The 21,505-nt window shown below is 35.6% G+C and overlaps 1 protein-coding gene across 3 annotated transcripts; it reads right to left on the reverse strand.

The window, feature by feature from the left end:
• Positions 1–449: 449 nt before the first annotated feature.
• LOC117334594 (breast cancer type 2 susceptibility protein homolog) lies at positions 450–21,395 on the reverse strand. Of its 3 annotated transcripts, none has more exons than XM_033894290.1 (21): positions 16,556–21,395; positions 16,035–16,091; positions 15,639–15,729; positions 14,605–15,067; positions 14,005–14,171; positions 13,134–13,262; positions 12,436–12,507; positions 11,677–11,866; positions 10,807–10,965; positions 9,167–9,346; positions 8,549–8,699; positions 8,121–8,230; positions 7,437–7,541; positions 6,355–6,436; positions 5,919–6,015; positions 4,186–4,294; positions 3,847–3,947; positions 3,643–3,721; positions 2,946–3,134; positions 2,127–2,216; positions 450–1,615 (listed from the first exon to the last, which is right to left on the reverse strand). In XM_033894290.1, the coding sequence occupies exons 1-21, from the start codon at positions 21,369–21,371 to the stop codon at positions 1,313–1,315; spliced, it is 7,740 nt and encodes a 2,579-aa protein (XP_033750181.1). In that variant the 5' UTR covers positions 21,372–21,395; the 3' UTR covers positions 450–1,312. The 3 variants fall into 3 exon arrangements, with proteins under 3 accessions (XP_033750181.1, XP_033750182.1, XP_033750180.1); XM_033894291.1 differs by having other exon boundaries at positions 4,186–4,288; positions 14,005–14,174; XM_033894289.1 differs by having other exon boundaries at positions 14,005–14,174.
• Positions 21,396–21,505: the final 110 nt, after the last annotated feature.

Below are 21,505 nucleotides of genomic sequence, written 5' to 3' on the forward strand. Positions count from 1 at the left end.
GCCCCTTCCTTCATTTTTTAGAATCACCAGTTTAAGTAAGCTTAAAGTGATCCACAAATAAGGCCTCTCTAAACATCCAAACATTAATGCTAATTTTTATACTATAGGAGGGGGCTTCTTAGATAATAGATACAGTAAATCTAGGAGGGGGCTTATTAGATAATAAATACAGTAAATCAGGGGGCTTATTAGATGATAAATACAGTGAATCTAGGAGGGGGCTTATTAGATAATAAATACAGTAAATCAGGGGGCTTATTAGATGATAAATACAGTGAATCTAGGAGGGGGCTTATTAGATAATAAATACACTAAATCTAGGAGGGGGCTTATTTGATAATAATACTCAATATATTTATTTGATATAGTAAATCACACATAATTCTTCTCCACATTTAACCTGAACTTAATTTCTGTAAATGAAAACCAATAAAGACTGAAACAATTAAAACTATAACAAACATAACAATTTATTTGTTAATTATTTCACAGAAAGAACATCAGTAAAAAAAAACAAAAAAAAACCACTTTCAACAATAAAAGCACCAGATATTTTCTTTGTAAGAAATCATTAATTATGTCATCTACTAAATTCACAACTCGGGAAATTACAAAGATAAATGCTTGTGATTGTCTCCCTTCTAACATTACAGTATAAGGCATTAAACTGACATTTGGCTGTGCAATAAAATGTAAGAAAAGGGAGGATAAGAGTCTCAAGTATGTTAAAGATTAATGAATAAATTTGTCAAGATATGGAATCCCTGGATGATGTCCATTAGTAGAATGTTGGTTTGGGAAATTTAATTTTAATGAACAGGAGAAAAGACAATATTACCCTGAGATATGAAATGCAGCTCTATCACATATTAATACCAAAACATAAGTAAGATAAATCTGCACTGATATTTCAGTTACAACATGATTCTTTATGTCTGTCATCTTCAAAATTGAGTCCGAGGGTACTTCTCACTATGACAAAGATTAAGTAGAGTTTCATGTCAAGTCCTCTCAATGGTTAAAGAATATTCTCTCATTAAACAGATGGCTTCACATCATTCATATGGCACAGACGAGAGAAAAAAATGTTCACATCAAGTTGAATGTTCAAATAATAAATCTTCTTACTGGCTTTGGTCACAGACTTTTTTGTCAGCGTAGGTGACTAAACCATTCCTATGACACAATTAAAATGCAAGTTTTTAATATTAAACCTTTTCAGTGGTTTGGTTCCAGACTTTTTTGTCAGTGTAGGTGACTAAACCATTCCTATGACACAGATAAAATGCAAGTTTTCAGATATTAAACCTTCTCAGTGGTTTGGTCCCAGACTTTTTCGTCGCCGTACAGGTGGTTTAAAGACTTTGTTGACAGAGCGACTGGTGTTTGACACAAGTGGAGACAGAGGAGCTGGTGAGCCGAAGTTTAACAGCCGTGCCATTCTCGCCTGGTATGCCCGATTACTGGTGGCGGGTGGCATGCTGCCCTCCTCCACAGATTGTGTTGAAGGATTGGATGGTCTACCTTCGTCTGGGGTTTTTAGGACTGGTTTACCTTCGTCAGGAGTTTTTAGGACCAAGTCGAGAGGGTCTAGAGTGCCTTGCTTCAGGTTTTTCTGTTGGAGAAAAATAGGAGTTATTTCAATTTAATTTCTCTGAGAGCTCAAATAAATCTGTTACGAAAAATCTGATTTCTGGTCCTTGAGAATATAAGAGACATCTCCCATTGAAAAAAAGGCTAATAAGGTATATAGTAATGAAGGTAATCGGAATTTGTCTTATTTACATTACATTCTTTATGTTTAAACATGTCCACAATGATATGTCTATAACTGTTTTAGGTCATCTGACCCATAGAAAAGGCAATTGACAAGGATATGTCCTCCTTTTTAACAAATTTATTTAGAAATTCTCAAATTCCTTTCTGTGACCAATGCTTCTTCCCATAAGCACCAAAATTAAATCAAAACTTCAATATGAATTTGTTTTGATGTCACCTCCAGTCCAGTCAACTTCATTTCTGTACACAATAGCTTAATAAATGCCTCCATGAAAATCAAGGTGTATAAACACATGTTAAAACAACACATAATATGTTTATATTCATGCAAAAAGAACATTTCTCACTTCTGGTGTCAACTTTTTTGTGTTTTCATTCTTCTGCTGTTGTAGGGCCGACAGATGTTCCTTAGCTGTCTCCAGAAATCCATGTGTCCCCTGGTGAAACAAACAAGAAGACACCATATTCATCAAGTGGGTTTAATTAAGAATGAGTTTTTTAAAAGCAGGTCAAAGTTCACAGTCATGGACAGTAGGTCTGCAAATGAAGTACCAATAGAAAGGGTCCTGATTCAAGGAACACAGATGTCAAACATGACAGCCCTATCTCGTACGTTTTTTACAGAAGGCTATTGTCAAGGTCAACAGGTCCACAAATGTAATACCAATGGAAAAGTCTTGTCACAAGAACACACATATCAAATACCTAAGCTAATGTAATACCAATGGAAAAGTCTTGTCACAAGAACACACATATCAAATACCTAAGCTAATGTAATACCAATGGAAAAGTCTTGTCACAAGAACACACATATCAAATACCTAAGCTAATGTAAAACCAATGGAAAAGTCTTGTCACAAGAACACACATATCAAATACCTAAGCTGTATAGCCGTTTGCATTTACACAACACTTAAAAACTTCAACCTAGCTGTCTACGAACACTGATGCCGGGGGTATAGCAAAAGCTCCTCTGGGCTTTGTTCCAGCGAGCTTAAACAGTTAATGGAAAATTAAGGCTGTCATACATGGACATGACTATTTCATATTGACAGATCTCCTTCACAACAAGCAGCAATAACAACACCAGATCTAGGCCATATATTTTTGTGACATTATTAAACAATGACAAATATTTTGAGCATCAGGGTAGAATTCATGCGTACCGTTGATACAGACTTGAGTCTGTCGAGGGCCCTCCTCTGTGCTGGGTACTGAGAAGTCTGTGAGACAGCCGAGCACTCCAGGTTAGCTTCCAGAAGAGGAAGGATGGACGACCGGTACACTGACTTATCCATCAGGTTACTGGCACAAAACAACCTACCTTCGCATAACACTTCTTCTAAGGAGAAACTCTACAACAAAACATACACTTGTTTAACAGTGCATAAAAATGACTCATTATTATCAAGCTTGGCTGCTGACTTTACTATCATACACATAAAGGGCTCCAAAGATTAAAGTGGCCTCGAGAAACACTGGGTTGGTTCGAACACCACTAGTACTGAGGGGAAAGGATTTTGAATGTTGAGTGATATCAATCACAAACCATTCTGTAGCTGACATCAATCACTGCCATCAGAAAGGCCCTTCATCATAATCATTTAAATGGTGGGGCAAATATTATGTGGCAGTCAACATTTTTGACCATTAACTGGCTTCTTATGATTGTCCAGCAACTTTACTAGGAGACAGTACAAAGTACTTAATATACATTTACATAGAGAGGCAGGTAATAATTTGAAATTCTCTTTTTGTGAACCAAATTTATTTTAAATATCATATACAAACATGAAGATTTATTGATAGAGAAGATAAATCAATACATTTTTTAAAGCATTAATAAGATGTTGATATGTTCACCTTTAGGCCACCCCAGAACTTGATTCCCAGAATACAGCCATTGACATCCACAGCATAGACTACATCCTGGTGTCGCCCACTGTAAAAGACAAGTTACAGAAAGACTGAGAAATTTGTTCTTGATTGTTGTGTATAAGTGCCTTATGAACACATGAACAGACTTGAAACAAACTTTTAAATAAATGTGATATGCTATAGATTTACCTCTCAGCAAAATTCAGTGTGGACACAGATACAACCATTCCTACAAAGTCAGCTTCTCCGTACAGCGGCTGGCGACACTTTATGTCCCTCACATTCAATACCTTCAATACGAATAGGTAAATAAATTACATACATACAAGAATTACATGTTTACTTTTGTTACTGAACATGTACTCCAAAAAGTTTCATTACAATTGACTTAGAAAGTATGATAAGAAGAATTACACTGGAAATCCTGTCTGCTGAAGGGCATCTTGATTATACATGGTCTCCATGTTGCTGAAGCTACGAAAATATCTTATACACATCAGCTAAATGAAGGAATTAGGTCAGACTTACCTCCCTTGGTTCATAGACCATGTCCAGCAAATTTTCGTCAATGGCGACCGGCATGAATCTGGTTTGTCTGGTGGCTGTCAGCTGGACGTCACATTGCTTGAATCTTGCTCTAAACACAAATATAATGACCAGTTCTTACTCATATTTGTACAAATTGGATATAATTTCTTTTATCTTTTGAAAATGTGATGAAAGATTCATGGTCCTAAACACACAAAATATTTGCACATTTTAGTACTAATTGAGAGTCAAGACACCGTAGAGCAAAACAGTAATATCAAACTGAGTCATGAAGCTGTTCTTCTGGTCATTGATGTTAAGGCCCGTTATTGCTGACAAGTGAAAATATTGATGCATTACAAAAGAAACAGAACATTTACCAAAATCAACTTCATGTACATATCATATTTTACCTTTCATCTACATATGTAATTTTATCAAAGACATTACTATTCCTGAAAAGGAAAGAAAATACCTATGATATACATGATTGTATAACAAAAACTTGTTCCAATTAGACTATAAACCAATTTTAAAGTCAATTGGAGAAGCAATAAAGTTGTTATACTTATTTCTCAAAATCTGAGGTTTTTAACCCAAATATACACACACACACAAATCTATATAGGGCAAATTTAGATGTCCATACCATAATGCAACAGATTTTGATTTACACTTTTTGGGAAACAGGTCTAATCGCAAAACTTTAAAAGTGAAACTCCAAATATTGACAATGAAGTTGAAGCCAGAGAAGTATTAACACCATACTGGCATAGTCTCCCTTTCATGTCCTTCGTCTCAGTTGAGTTAAAATGTCTAAATCTTGATGGGAGATGCAATAGCTCCAAAGTTCAATCAATCGTCAAATTTCATTACTTTGGATTTTTTTTTTTTATATGAGATGTGCAACTATTTAAATGAATTAAAATTTAGCATGTTAATTTCATAAAAATCATCTTTCTTTGATCTTGATAGGTTTTTTATCAATCCGATTTTTTTATCATTCTGAAATTTTCCTGTATCAAGTTATATCTTCTTTGTAAATGAAAAGAAAAATTATATATAATGTATCATGTAATATCATAATGTATTAGATCTGGAAGGATATCTGGCAATATCAACCAGCACAACTGAAATTCCTGCTGCGGTCAGTCTATGAGGTTCAACCATCACCAGTCAGTCTCCACAGAGATTGGTACCAGATGTGCTACCCAGCTGTCAAATGGCATTTAAACAGGGCTGTTACTCATGGCAACATAATGAAGTACTTTGGGAGCTTGCAGACATCCTAGAAAGGGAGAGGGAGACATAGAGGAAAGTAAAGAAGAAGACGGAGTATCGGGAGCAGGTAAACACAGAACTTCCCTGCAGAGGTTGGGTGCAGGGGTTTTCCTCAACACTCAGTGTGGAGGACGCTCAGCATGCTGGGATTGACAGGCCTGGAAAGGTGAAAAGCAGTAGAGACACCCAAGCAGCTGACTTGCCTCCAGTTGAGGTTTGGAGGAAGAGAGAGGAGAGTACCTGATCATCACTGTGGACCCCCATCCAGAGAGTGTTCCAAGCTAGGGGTTGAAACATTCAATAAACGATGGACTCGGCTGATAACTCTAACAGATCGGAAGTGCCAAGCACAATCAATGGCATCTTTACTATGAAGGTATTACAAGGTGGTCCTTGCAAATATATATTTCCAAGTTGTAAAATATTACTACAAAAGTAGAGACATCCATTACCTTGATGAGCTGGCATTCAACCCAAATATCTTGTAGCGTGTTCCCTCAGTCAACTCCATCACATCTTGTGTAGGGCGCCAAACTGTCACCGTGGTGGCTATAAAGAAAATGAAAGCAAAACATGCTAAAAAATATAAAAAAAATAACCTTAACTACATTTGTTAACAACATTATATACCTACACTAATGTGGTTTTATATGCAAAGTAATCTATTACAAGAGGATTTATTATAAAAAGAGGATTCCAATTAATTGCATATTGTTACAAATTTTTAACTAAAATTGGTTTAAACCCATAGTAGTCTTGTTATGTTCCTTCACTTACTGAATGTCGATACAATCGAATGTGGGTAACCAACAATATTTTATACATAAAAATTATTTCTTTATATAAATAAGATTTATTGCTTTATTTAGATTTTTATTGTTAACTTACATGCTTTGGAATCCATGTCCTTCCTGGAACAGCCAACGAACTTCATCTTAACCAATGGTATGGCAGTCCTTTCAGAGGTTTTCTAAAAACATTGTAAATATAACAATAGGTTATACGTGACAGATTGAAGTTGTTTAAAATTATATGTATACTTAAGGTATGGATTGATTATATATCATAGAGAAAAAGTTTAGTCAAACAAGATTTAAAGGGGCATTCATTCGTAATTCATAAGATTCATATTAAATAAAAGATTACACTCATATTTGTGACTAAATGCCATAGAATCAATATCATATTGGTAAATAAAATCCCAAAAACTCTACCACTGTGCTTCCGCACTGGAATATTCCATCATGCCTCCTCTTCATTTAGTTATCATGTGACACTACAGACAACCAAACACAGATCACAGCAAGTGATGTAGGTGTATCGTTATTTTTGTGATGATAAACCCTAATTAAAGCTTGCTTTCCCATGATACTATTTATATGGTATGGTAATATAAAAAGCAAGTAAATGTGTTAAGAATATCAAAATATGATTTTTCAGCACGGTAGCAAGTATAATTTCATTATTAACATGTATCCAACGAAAGCAATGTAAGTTTTATAGCAGAAAGTTATTTCAACCAAGGAATGCCCCTTTAACCATTCAAACAATGTCAAATGTGAAAGAGTAGAAAGATATAATTACAGGGATCAGGAAGGTTGAGTCTACGTATGGGCAATTACCACTGTTTTCAAAATTCTAATGGGCCATTTTCTCTTTGTAAGACTTTCAAATTCTACGGACCATTCAGAATTGTCATGCACCTATAGCCCATGGCCCATGTCCTTCCCAACCCTTGCAATTAGTATATGTTAGGTCAAGTAGAGGTCACAGTGAACCTATCTATTTATATGACACATTGGTATCTTTTGAGGTACCTTCAAAGTCTTAAGTCCATACCCAGACACCTGGCCATGTACCCAAGTAAGATCCTTTAAGTGTGTAAGGTATATTGTTAGACTGGTATTTTAATATTTCGGTACCAGTAACTAAAGGAAGAGTTGGCAGAAGTTATGGTATCTTTGACTAACCTGCCATGTTTTCTGAAATTCTGCATGTAATTTCTGTTGTTTTTCATCTTGGACTTGACGACGACGTTCCATTAGAAGATCTCTCTGTCTGTCACTCAAATATTCCTGAGCAGATTAAGAGTAAAATATGATGTTGTTTCAAAATATAATCTATAAAATATTAATCCAATTGCTTTGTCAACTAGAGATTGCTTTGTTAGAATTGTAAATTAATTTAGAAAGTTGTTATACAGTCATTATATTAACAGGGTTTTGATTTTTTTTTCTTCTAAATTTGCAAAACTCGCATTTTGTCTAACTGAAAAATTTTGCCTGTCAGATTTTGAAACAAAAATAAAAAGGTTGATTTAACCAACTCAGAAATTTTAGATTAACTAATAAATTAATCAAAAATTTGTTGACAATATCACTTTATCATATCAATGTATGACATAAAAAGAAACTCCACATTAAAAAACGTTCTGTCAAGCCTTACCCGATTTCTCTCTGTTAAGAGGCTAAGTTCCAAAACACATAAAAATCAGCAATTACTTATACAAATTTAAAAGTAATTCTGAAAAGCACTGAAGAGACAATACCTATCCAAACACCATAACTCACTAAGAAACTGACCAAAATACCAAAAGTCCAATCAACGTGTGATGACATAATAGGTTGATTACTACATGCTCCCGACAATACTACCTCTATCATATCCGGCTGTCTACTCGTGGAATAAGCCTCATAAATCTCATGTCCAGTCTGCATCAGCTCAACGTCCCTTTTTGTCCATTTCTTTTTAGATATACACTTTTCTGGAAAATAAAAAGGAAGTTGTGCTAGCAAAATGAATATGATTCCCTGATGAAATTCATATATAAATATGATTTTTCCTATATTAAGGATCTCAAACTATTCTCGAAAAAAACAAATTTCATACTTCGTTTCGATTCATTCATATTTTCCTTTTTCTGCTTTTTAATTGGCCGAAGTGGAAATTCATTGAAATGAGACATACTGGCTACATTGTTGTTGAATGTTACGACTGAAATATTCAATCTACACATTATTAAACCTTGACAAACCTTTAGTACGTACATGTCTGATTACCATGTTGTCTGTACCAAACTTACCCTCTGCATCTTCCGACTCAAACTCTCTCTGTAGTTTGGCATAAAGTTTCTCCATCTCTTCCTGTCTGTGCTGCTGGTGTTGGTGTTGAAACTTGTCCTCTGCAAGACCAGTTCTGAACACACATCCACCCTCACTGAGCTTTTCCATGTACTGGGAACATTTATACACAGTATACAATTAAATATTGTAGGCTTGTTTATATGATAAAAAAATTCCATCAGAACAAAATGTAAGTAGATGCTTTTGTCCAATTTTTACAAGAACAGCCCAAGAAGGCCTGTATCTCTAACCTGGGTATTGCAGTGATTAATTGATTATGGCAAAACACATTTCTACACAAGAACAAAGACTTCAAAGAATTTGATATATTTCCCTTACTGGCACACCATCCCTCAGGTAGCGAGTGAAAGGAAAAAAATGATGGCCGACAAATGACATGACATTACAAAAGCGCATATCCCTTTATCAAATTTTGCAGCAAATTTCAAGGAAGTTGAAAATGAAAACCAAAACATTAACATACATTTGTATGGATGTTAGAAACTAGAAAATACTAATAAAGTTTTACATGTTTTTTGTTAACAAAGTAAAAGTGTTTAAGTTTGGCCAATATTTACCATCTGGGGATATTTCCTGGCGAGTACTACATCTAAACAGCCAACGGATCCTCCCTCGCCATACAGACCTGACAGGGAAATACACAAGGGGCGAGGATCACTCTGGTATCCCAGCTTGGCATCCCAAGGGGCAGGACGAGTTGAGTTTGTGTATAGTTTCAACATCAGTGAGGCTGGTGCCTAAACAATGAAGGGTGGAATTTTTACAAGGTAATCAGTTGACAGGTTATCTAAAAACTAACCAAAGGATGACTAATCAAATCAGATCAGATAAAGTATAGCAAACATCACATTAAGTTTTCTGCTTAAACATCTCCATTCTATACATTCTGTACTAATGGGGCTATTTATGATAAAAATAAATGTCAGTTAAAGCTACTGACATTCTGTAAAACATTGTCATGTAATAGTAATTATTGTACAAACATTGTCATGTATAAATAGTAATTACTGTACAAACATTGTCATGTAATAGTAATTACTGTACAAACATTGTCATGTAATAGTAATTACTGTAAAACATTGTAATATAATAGTAATTACTATACAAACATTGTCATGTAATAGTAATTATTGTACAAACATTGTCATGTAATAGTAATTACTGTACAAACATTGTCATGTAATAGTAATTACTGTACACATTAACTGACATTCTGTAAAACATTGTCATGTAATAGTAATTACTGTACAAACATTGTCATGTAATCGTAATTACTATACAAACATTGTCATGTAATAGTAATTACTGTAAAACATTGTCATGTAATAGTAATTACTGTACAAACATTGTCATGTAATAGTAATTACTATACAAACATTGTCATGTAATAGTAATTACTGTACACTTTAAATGACATTCTGTCAAACATTGTCATGTAATTACTATACAAACAAGATACATCTTAATGGTTACCATTGTATAGCTGGTTTAATATAACTTTTCTATTTTTTCTCCTCTTTCCAAATTGATCTGATTAATCAACACAAATTTTAAGTTCTTCTGCAACAACATATATGAGATTGCAATTAATCAGTAAATATAAGAAATCTGACACCTTCATAAACACAAGCATTATTGAAGGGACAGACTGACAAACAGGATTCAACATTCTCACAGACTTCACAGGATTATCCTGCGGCTGCTAGGGAAAAGATCAATTGGTCTTACAAAGAGGGGGTAAAGACAGCTGGCACACACTGTATGGCCATAATCCATGATTACAGTATGATATGGCCATTAACTAACGCTGATAAAGAGTTGTAAGTGAATTTAAAGGAAAGAAGAAGAGTAATATATGTCTATAAAGTTTTCAGGAAAATCTAAACCATCAGGACAAGATTTTTACAGTCTATACAAGGACAATGTTATGTAGATTTCCTTATCTACTGTAAACGTACTTATTTTAGCGCAATCAAATTTTAGCGCATTTGCAGATTTTAGCCAGTCAGCGCAATGATGAATTAGCGCATCCACAGAACTTTCTATAGAAATAGAATGTACAAAAAGTAATTAGCGCAATCATAATTTAGCGCAAGGATTCCAGCGCGAAAAGCGCTAAAATAAAATTACCGCTAAAATATGTACGTTTACAGTATCTAATCCAACATCCTAATGTATGAGATATTTTGATACAGACCTCAAGTGGTGTACAGGCTTCCTGAGGACCCTGAAGTTCTGCTCCGCTGAGACAGAGTTTGTCTCCTACACGTATCCTGTGTTTACTGACCAGGTCAGACAGAGGAACATCTAATCTGGCCGCTATACTGTACCAACCGTCTGTCAGCTCTACACAAACCTGTACAGTAAAAACAAACATTCTGAGAGCATTGCTTTACATGTTCCCTACCAGCCCCCTATAAATATAGCAACAGTGACATTGACCTTGACCCAAAAGCCCTAGAGCTCGGACTGACAGACAGACGAGGAGGAAACCTATAGTCACCCTGGTTTCACCAGTAGGGGACTAACAAGCATCCTGTAGTAATACAGATCTCTGACCACAACACATTGCCCAATAACACTGAATTAGACAAATTTCGTTAACATTGACCCTTAAAATGTACAAGTGCTAAATATATACTTTTCCTCTTATGAAAATGTCTTAAGGATTTTCCAACAATCATAAATTCAATGGAGGTCACTTCAAAATGAAGTATGTTTACAAACAGTGAATTTTAACAGCTCTATATCAATAGTAAAGCACAGTACTTGCCTTGAATATACCTTACATAAGTTAATCTTTATTTTATAAATAGATCCTTTTTTCATTTTTATTTCTTAATGAAAGTTGCATATATTGAGGCTTTAAGGTTGTATAGCAGGATGGAATGAAAGAGAAGAATGAAAATGAAACTAAACATTTCTCCACCCCTCACCTCTCCCAAATCTTGAATCTGTTTTTGAGGAAAACAAATCAAACTTCTTTTTTGAGAATTCTCATGAATTTTAAATAATCATGACGTATTTGGAGGAACAAGTTTCACTGTAAGCCATTATCAGGATGTACCTGTGGGTCCAATTTGTCGATAGATGATGGCTGTTTGGAGGTAACTGATGTCTGTCTATCCCCTCTGTCAGCCTGTTTGGTGGTGATGTCAGTCTGGCCTGACTGTGATGGTTGATTTATCCCACAAACACACAGCACCATCCTCTTACTGCTTGTATCATCACGCTCCATTATCTTCTTCAGTGCTGACCTACAAAGGTTTTTTTCAGATGATATTCTACCTTAAATTACTTTAAATGTCAACGGACAATAAAACAATGCTAAACTAATAATAGTATAAAAGCTACAAGAAGTGTTGACAACAAATCAATCATGATCTGAGGACAATTTTTTATCAACGGTGGAAGTTTTATCAATCCACCTGATCTTTTTATAGTCTACACATTTTAGCAAGGTCTTCAGAATATAAACAAATACCAGGTAGGAATATTGGTAATATTGTGGGTGGGTAAAGCAGAGGGATACTTTACTTGGAGAATGAATACTAAAATGTAGACAGGAAAAATGATATATTGTAAATACAATTAAAGGGTTTCCAATCAAGCCAAAACTTTGGTGTTTGTGTTCATGTCTGTTGGGCAACTCATAAATAACCATTCAAACTGGTGAAGCCTGAGGTATGTGATGATTGGAAGTCCTCTATTGGATCTATACATGATACAAATAGATGTACAACAACACACAAGCCAGACTTCATATCATAATCCTCAATATCACAGAAACCAGAAAGACAAATGAATGAACTCGTTTATCACTCACCTTTGACAATTGTCAATTTCACGGTCGTACCTGTACTTCATTTGAAGCATGATAACCTCTGGTGTGAGAGCTCTGAAACATATAAAGCTTTAAAGTTCCTGTAAAAATATTAGTACAGGGGAATATGTTACAGATTGGGGAATATGTAATGTGTTTAGTTATACAGATATATATATCCTGCGGGACTCCAGAAAGAAAGAAACTCTATGCATGGTTGGGGTAGGACAAAATGTGTCTCATGTTGTAGTGTTTTAATTACAACGACATCTGTTGGTGGTTTCTGTTAGACAAAAAAACAAGTTAGACATTTCTGGAAAAGCCATTCATGGTAGAAAGTAAACTTAAATATGTCAGGAACATAGCAGGAGTTGGAAAAATTGAAAATTTGGATAGGTTGCATTCACGCTTTCTGTCATAAAAATATTTGAATATGCAATCCAATTTCTGACTAAAACTGCTGATATAATATCAAATCTATTTAGACTTGTTTGCTCAGCAATTTACAGTTTTTCATGTTCTGAAAAAGTTTCCCAAACATCTACAATTCAAAACCCTCAACAAATATTGGAAACTTTTCTGTGTGGCTTTGCTCTATTCCAAATCATTAGCACATGAAAAATATTACTGCCATTCTGAAAACAGATAAACTGTAAACATAATCAACAGTCTATGACAATTAAAGTTTGAAATCAAATTACCTCCCAGCAAAATTTTGAGGTGAAGTTACTTCATAGGCGGCAAGTTTCCAAACCAGCCATCGATAGTGATTGTAGAACCAAACATCAGAGATCAATCGACAGTCCACCCCCGCTAGGGTACTGAAGGCCCTGGACAACACAAGAACTTTCAAGCATTACTGAAATTTGTGGTATTGCTAAAACGCTCTTACTACATATGGATTTTAAGAATTGTCAGAAGACAACATAGCCTGCTGAGTGGGTTGAAAATTGGATTTTTTTTTTTAAAGGTCAAAGGTCACTGTCAAGGTCAAAAGGTCCACAAATATAATACCAAAAGAAATGTCTTGTCACCTGGAACACATCAAATATGAAGGCTCTATCTCAGAAAGTTAACATACTGTGACTAAGGCTTTCCATAGGTAGGTCAAAGGTCAAGGTCAAGGTCAAGGTCAGCACATCTGCAAATATAGCACGAATGGAAAGGTCTTGTCACAAGGCACACATGTCAAATACCTAAGCTGTAGCTGTAAGCCCCTTATAACTATTATCACTGTTTTATATAAACTTAAACCTTGCTGTCTACAGATCAAGATGCCATAGACGCCAGCGACACTGGAGGTATTGCAATAACTCATCTGGACTTCGTCCCGGGGGGCTAAAAACAAGTTTGGCATGTATTGTCAAGTTTGCTAAAACTAAGAAACTAAAGGACAGCTTGGGAAATGGATAATAGATACTATTTTCTCTGTGTCCTCCAAATAGAATATTAGAGAAATGTGATTCTAGATAGTGTTTTTACACTTACCAGGTAATAACAATTATAGCATATGAAAAAAATTGTACGGCCATAGACAACAAAGGTTTCACTACATAGGGTGAAATGTTATACCTGAAAAGCTCATCCTTGCCAGCATAAAGTTTGTCATCAGGGACGAGATAGGCTCCGTCACCAACATACACGTATCCCTGGAAGTTTGTGTAGAAATCAGGCAGGTAAAACTTGTGTTGTACAGCTGTGGCAGCCCCAACCTTTCCAACATTGTGTCTTGGATGGTGCTGCTGAAAACAAACCAAAAGGCTAAGGAACAAGCGAATTCGTAGAATTTGTATACACTGATTTCCTGACATATTGTAGGTAAACATTTTTGAGGCTAGTAAACATGTCATTACAGCTTGACAGAATGATAAATTCTGTCGAGCCGAAATGTATTGCTTAAAACTCGAAGATGAAAATAAAGTTTTATACAGAAGTTAGACTTTTATTGAACATGTATTACTGGATAAACTAAACTGATTTTGCAAGACTTCTCCTCTCATCTGCCATTACCAAACCCTATCACGGATTTGGCAGAGCCCATAATACATTGAATCCTTTAATTTTCCTAAGTTTGTAGACTGTTTGAAAATATTCGGGAAAGTTATTTAATGGCAAATAACAAGTTATTTCATAAACCAAGGTACAATAACTGAATCATTATTAGAGACTTACCTGAGATCTGCCTACGTATCTGGTGTGTAGCTTGATCACATCCCTCATCTTTAGTCTAATTTTGCCTTTCTTTGCTGTGTAAAGTCGTCCTGGATCTGGGCTGATTTTATTTTTCTCCTTGGCCTTTAATAATTCAGCTTGATGTTTTCTTGCACCCTCTAATAACTCCAACATATAAAGTTTAACCGATTTCTCCTCTTTATTTTCCTGTTCATTCTCAGACGGACTTTCCTGTACTGAAGTACATGTTTTGGACTCCACAATATTAGACTGGTGTGTAGACAGACATTTCGGTATGAATTTTGGTGTGGATCTCTTAGCCGCCTGAGTTGCTGTACATGTCTGAGGATTGGTGCCATCAGTATCTGATTTGCTGGTGTCAGGTTTTTTATAAGGGGTCAGGAAGGATGACTTCACAGGGGCCTGGGGTTTTATGTTTGATGATGGAGTCAAAACCGAGAAACTGTAAAACATCAAATTAATACACATACCTGATAGATATAGAATCTTAAATCTCCAAGTATATTCAATATGAGATTATAAAAAGAGTCATGATTGTGTTCTTTTTATTTCAAAGAAAATATGCTAATATCTGTATCATTTCCATCTAGGCCACCAAACCTTGTATCGTATCTGTTGTAAGTTAATAAAGTTTAATCAATTAAAAGAGCATTTTTGTACATGTTTTTACAAAACCAGCGTAAAATGGAACCAAATTCAATACAATAACAACACCATATTCTATTATATCTGTCCACTGCTCTGATGTAAATTTATTTTGTTTCAACGCAGCAATTGAACTCCATGGCTTATTGTCTTAGTTTCATGCATCATAGCAATAAAAATCATTGTAAAAGGGAATAAGCAACATGTACAGAACAATAGGGTCTAATGTTAACAAACAAGTCAAACTTAGACAGATTTAATAATACAGAATATGACACAAAAACACAAAGATACAAAATGAATATTTGCCAGTATTGATATAGGAACCAGTATAATAAAGTTGGTAAAACATCAAACATGTTACTGACCCTGATCTGGAGACGGACTCCTGGGTTGGAGTGGATGTACTGTGACGAGCACGGAAGGAACAGTTTGTACCCCGTCTGTCTCTTGTGAATGCTGCAATAGAATTAATGTGTGGATAAAACTGTCACAACACACATTTATTACATAGCATTACATATGATTATTGATGTACTTAACTCAATGTTTTTTTTTGATAATGAGGATATTATGAACATACATTGTAGTTACATAATCTTTTTCTGTAAGAATTATCTCCCTTGAAATTCCAAAGCAGTGCAGTTTTATACTTTACCATCTCTTGCAAGTGTCGTCAGTGAAATTTATCAAATATGATTTCTATTAAAACCTTTCGAAAATTATAAGTCCACATAAACACTGATATGTACATGTCCACTTACCCTCAGGGACACACTTCAATGGCTTCACCATTCCAGATCTGCTAATGCCAGCTTTTTCTGAAATTTTTAAATTTCATTATCTTTTCATAACTGCTACCAACATTTTGATAAAACCAGAAATGTAGCCACTGATGATCATAATGTTCCCCCAGTATCCACCTATGTAAAATGGGAGATGTGTCAGATTTGATGTTATAAACGCAAGTTCCCTTTTTTTCTTTACTAAAATTTGAAATACATAAATATATTTTTTCACTGCAATTTTATATACTAGATAAGTCATTTTTTGAGAACTAGTTTTTGGGATGTTTTTAAGATTTTGTATTAAACAAAAAGAAAAAAAAAAGTTTGGTAAAATGTAATAAAAGCAATTTCATTTATAACATATACAAAATATAATCCAGGGAGTTGACATATCAGAATCAGAAATAAGATCTAGACTAGCTGTAGATTTAATGTGCTTTCTTACACCTTCAATAAAAACAATAAAACAAACTGCTAGCTGGTATCATCATACTTACCTTCTACCCTCCTACGTTTGGGTGTGACTTCCATTTCCTCTAAGAAATCGTCTGGCTGACAAAACTCATCTAGGCTGTGGTTCATTCCTTCAATGAACACTTGTCTATCTGTATTACTCATTACACATGGTGAAAAACCTGAACCCTGCTGGCAAGGTCTTGGCGCAATGGGTCCCTTATACTGTTTCTGCTTTGAAGGTGTTATCAAGTTTTCTTCACAAAGACTGTGGGAAGACTGCTTTTCTTTCACAGTAGAAACTGCTTTTGTTATCTGATATCTTAACCTAGGTCCCTTATCCAGTTTTGTAAGTTCAGCTTTCTCTACGGAACAAGGGCGCATATCACTGTTCAAAGATTTTCTATCTTCAATTGCAACATTAAAAGAACTTTCCTGATTTGCTGTTGTTTTTCTCACATGTTGTAGTGAACTTTCAGAAATGCTGATTTTACTACCTGTAGCAGTTTGAAAAGGTGAGCTGAAAGAAATAGAGTTTTCTCCGATATTGATTTTAGGTTCCCTGTTCATTACAGTGGGCAAGTTATCTTTTACTATCTTTATAACTTCATCCATTGGCTCAGAAGGCATGTCCAGTACATTTTCAGGGCCACTTTTGAAAGGAAAATTGCTTATATCCTCCATAGTTTTCCGTGCATTTTGAAGGGCACTTTCAGAAACATTCACCTTTTTACCTGAAGCACTTTGAAAAGGAGAGTTTTCTACTTCTTCCATGTTGTTTTTTGTATGTTGAAAGGCATCATCAATACAGTTTCTTTTTTTGTCTGAAGTGCTTTGGAGTGGTGAACTCACAACTTCTTTTATGGTTTGTTGCACATGTTTAATGGCATTTTCAGATATGTTCACTTTTTTCCCAGAAGCACTTTGGAATGGTGAACTGCCAACATCTTCCATGGTTTTCCTTGCATGTTCAATAGCATTTTCAGATATGCTGACTTTTTTCCCTGAGGCACTTTGGAAAGGAGAATTTCCAACATCTTCCATGGTTTTCTTCCCATGTTTAAAAGCGTTTTCAGACATGCTCACATTTTTCCTCAAGGCATTTGCATCTTCTGAAGAATGTTGAAATTTTGTCTCCTCTACTCCCAATACTCCTTCAGCATCATTGTTAGATTCATCCTGAGAAAAATCATACTGAGAATTCATTACTTCTTGAAGAGAAAAATGGTCATTCTGTACACATAATCCAGTATTTTCTTGCTGTATTTTTTCTTCTCCTGAAATTTTCACCGAATCAGATTTTGCTGTTTTTCCTGATGAGTTAACAAAACTACCTAATTTTGGAACTGTCCATTCTTCTTCTTTAACTTCATTGTTATCACCAGAAAAGCTCACATCCTCACAAATGTCCTTATTACTTGGTGTCACACAAGATTTATCTCCCTTAGAGTCTATGCCAACATCTCCTGATGTTGTTGAGCTTTCCATTACATTTGACTGGTGGATGTTCAGTTCTGCAGACCAATCTCTGATATTCTGTCTGGCTTTTACAAAAGCGTCATTTGAAACACTGACTTTCTTCCCCGAGGCACTTTGAAATCCAGTAAACTCAGGAAATAGTTCCTGATGTTGGCATTCTTTTTTAATTGATACTGCTTTTTCATGTAGTGGTTCTTCACCAACGTCAGAACACCAATCTGTGATGTTCTGTCTGGCTTTTACTAAAGCATTATTGGAAACAATAACCTTCCTCCCGGAGGCACTTTGAAATCCACTAAACTCGGGAAATAATTCCTGATTAAGGCATTCTTTTTTAATTGTTGCTGCTCTTTCATGTAGGGGTTCTTCACCATCGTTAGAACACTGATCACTTATGTCCTGTCTGGCTTCTGTCAATGCTTCGTCTAACACTTGCACTTTTCTGTCCGAGGCACTTTGGAATCCCCCAAACTCTGTGTGCTCGGCTGATGATTTGTGTATGTTCTTAGCTGATCCCATGTTTGGTGTTGTCAAAGGTTTAACGGATACTTCAAATTCTTTCCCTGATAAACTTTTAGAATCCACAATTGTCTCCACAACTTTACCTACAATCTCTGTTAAATCATTATTTTTTGCTCTAGAGTGATCAGTAGGTTGTTTTGCCTTTGATACAATACTATCAGGTATTGAGTCATTTTTTCCAGATGAACTTTGAAATTTTGAATATCCTGTTTGCTGTTCTGAATGTTCCTGTGTTGATTTTGAAGACCAATCTTCCAAATTTTGTTTCGCCTTTCTAACAGCTTCTTCAGAAACACTGATGTTTTTTCCTGATGCACTTTGAAAGAATGAGAAACCATTATGTTGTACTGGTGACTGGGTTTTTAATGTCATAGGTCTATCATGCTGGACTGGTGACATTGACTTATCTTCAACCTTGACAGATTCTTCAGGATATTTTTCATTGACAGTTTTAGAAGTCTGGTTTCCCAGACTCTCACACTTACGTTCTACCGCGTCACAAAACACCATGTCCTCTATATCTAAAAACTCTTCATATTCTTCAGAGGGCAGTACATCACCTCTCCGGTCTTGTTTCCTTGGTGTTTTACTAAATTTCTGTGACCTCAAAATTTTACCAGATCCTGGACTAAAATGCTGAGAAGATTCAAGCTCCTCTGAGAACAGTTCGTCCATGATTGACCGCTCAATATCCTGATCAGTTTTCTCTTCCTTCAATGCTGGCAAATTATCTCTGTGACTGTCTACATCTGTGGATAAGCTGGATCCTTTAGACTGAACTTTGTTTCCCTTTGATACTTGTGGAGTGTTGTTGATGCAACCTTCAATATTATCCATATTTATTTTAATTGCTGCAAGTTCAACATCGTCTTTCTTGGATGCCTCTGGAATATCTTTAATGCTGCCTTTAAAAGCATCGGATTGGATTGTTTGAAGTTCACCACTGTCCTTTTTGGATATTTCTGGAATGTTTTTGATGCTAACTTCATCAGTATTAAAGATAGGTTCGTGAAGTTCACCATCAAATTCATCCAATGAATTTGATGGAATTTTACTATATTTTGAAGTTTGTGTTGTTTCTATGACGTTCATCACTTCCACAACATGCTTGCCATTTGTCTCCTCTATAACTTGTTTCACAGATCCATCTGGTACTTTGGTTATTTTCTCCATACACTGCTTGTCACTGATTTTCTCGACTTCTGGCTTCTTTGTAATTTTCGGAGGTTTAAATGGCCTGAACCCCTTTGGAATGTTAGCCCCTGGGGGAAATCGTGAGGAACTTTTCCTACTGGTGTTTGTTTGGAAACCTTTGTCCTTGATTGTCCTTGATTCAGACCTTTTCGATAAATTCAGGATATCTGTAATGTCCCCAACTTTAGCATTAACAGGATTTCCTCTCCCTTTTTGGTATTTCACTGATTCACTGTTTTTATCAAATGAGACTGGCTCATTCAACACTTCTCCATCGATTTCACTCATCACAGACATGCCTTTATTGATACCAGCTTCACTGATTTGTAGTAGTTTACCCCCGGCAGTTTGGAATCCAACTGAAGCACTGTCAGAGGACTTTTCACACTGATCATACAAGGATCTGTTCTCTGTATCCTCTACCTCTGATATAATAGACATTGCTTTTCTCATACTGTTTTCAGATAGTTTTAGTTTCTTGCCACCAGCAGTGCTGAATCCTCCTAACCCATCCACATTGTTAAAACCTCCTAACCAATCTTCTGTGCTGGTTTCTGTAGATTTATTCCCTACTGATCCACCATCAGTGCTAAATTTTGATTCACTATGTCCAGCCGCTCCGTCTGAAGTATTAATGGTGTCATCGTCCACAGTTGCAATTATAGACATTGCTTTTTTCAAACTTGTGTCACTAACTTTTAGTTTCTTCCCTCCTGCAGTGCTGAATCCCCCGGATTCACCAGCAGTGCTGAATACTGCTGATTTGCTTGCAGTTGACATAACAGCAATGCTGTTATCAGGTTCACTAACTGTCCTCAAATCTCCAACATCCACATCAACATCTGAAACTAGTGACATAGCTTTTTTCAAACTTGTATTGCTAACTGTGAGTTTTGTCCCTCCAGCCGTACTGAATCCTCCAAACCCACTAGCGCTGCAGACACCTGCTAATTTAGCAGTATTTCTCAAGCTTCCACCCAATGTCCCCACTGGTGTATCAGTTTCAACCTTGTCAGAGTCACCAATACATGGCATTGGATTCATCAGAACTGAACTACTAAGTTTGTGTTTCTTTCCAGTTTTGACACCAGTCATTTCATCAATCCTATTGAAATTGACACCCTCAATTCCTTGACATATGTCTTTTTCCAGTAAACCACTTCTTTTTGAATCAGAATCAGTATTTTTATGCCTTTTTCCATCTCTGCTGTTCATATCAATTTTTCCATTCATCCTTTCACTTGACATATCGTCCATTTCCTCATCTTTCTCAGTGAATAATAAGATCCCTTTTTCTACACTCGAGTCATCGAAACAGTGTTGTCTCCGGCTGGCAGTGTCAAAGTCTTCCGTTGATTTAAGGTCATTATTGTTTGGCATCTCATTGACCTTTGTATCTAATGGACTTTCTGAACTTTTCATACATGAATCTATCATTTGAAGGGATTTTCTAGCAGCAGTAGTTAATCTAGATGACTTTTCCATCAGTTTCACTTTCTCTGTTTCTCCATACAAACCAGCTTCTCTTGATAAATGAGTTTCGGACACATTTTTAACAGCTGTACATTCAAAATTGCCAGAATTGCATGATGATTTGTTATTTGAATTTTTTCCCATACGCACTTGAACTTTTTCCTCAACAGATATTGCTGTTGTTGTTTTCATTGGAATCTCTCCTGTAGAGCTTATATCAACACTGCCTTTAATAGAGTTGTCATTCCTAACCTCTTTGCGGTCCTCCTGTACTGAATCTTTATCCTCTTCAACACTCTCAAGTAATGAATTACCGGTTGATGAAT

The sequence above is a fragment of the Pecten maximus genome, chromosome 9 (genome assembly GCF_902652985.1).
Source record: "Pecten maximus chromosome 9, xPecMax1.1, whole genome shotgun sequence".
Classification (NCBI taxonomy): domain Eukaryota; kingdom Metazoa; phylum Mollusca; class Bivalvia; order Pectinida; family Pectinidae; genus Pecten; species Pecten maximus.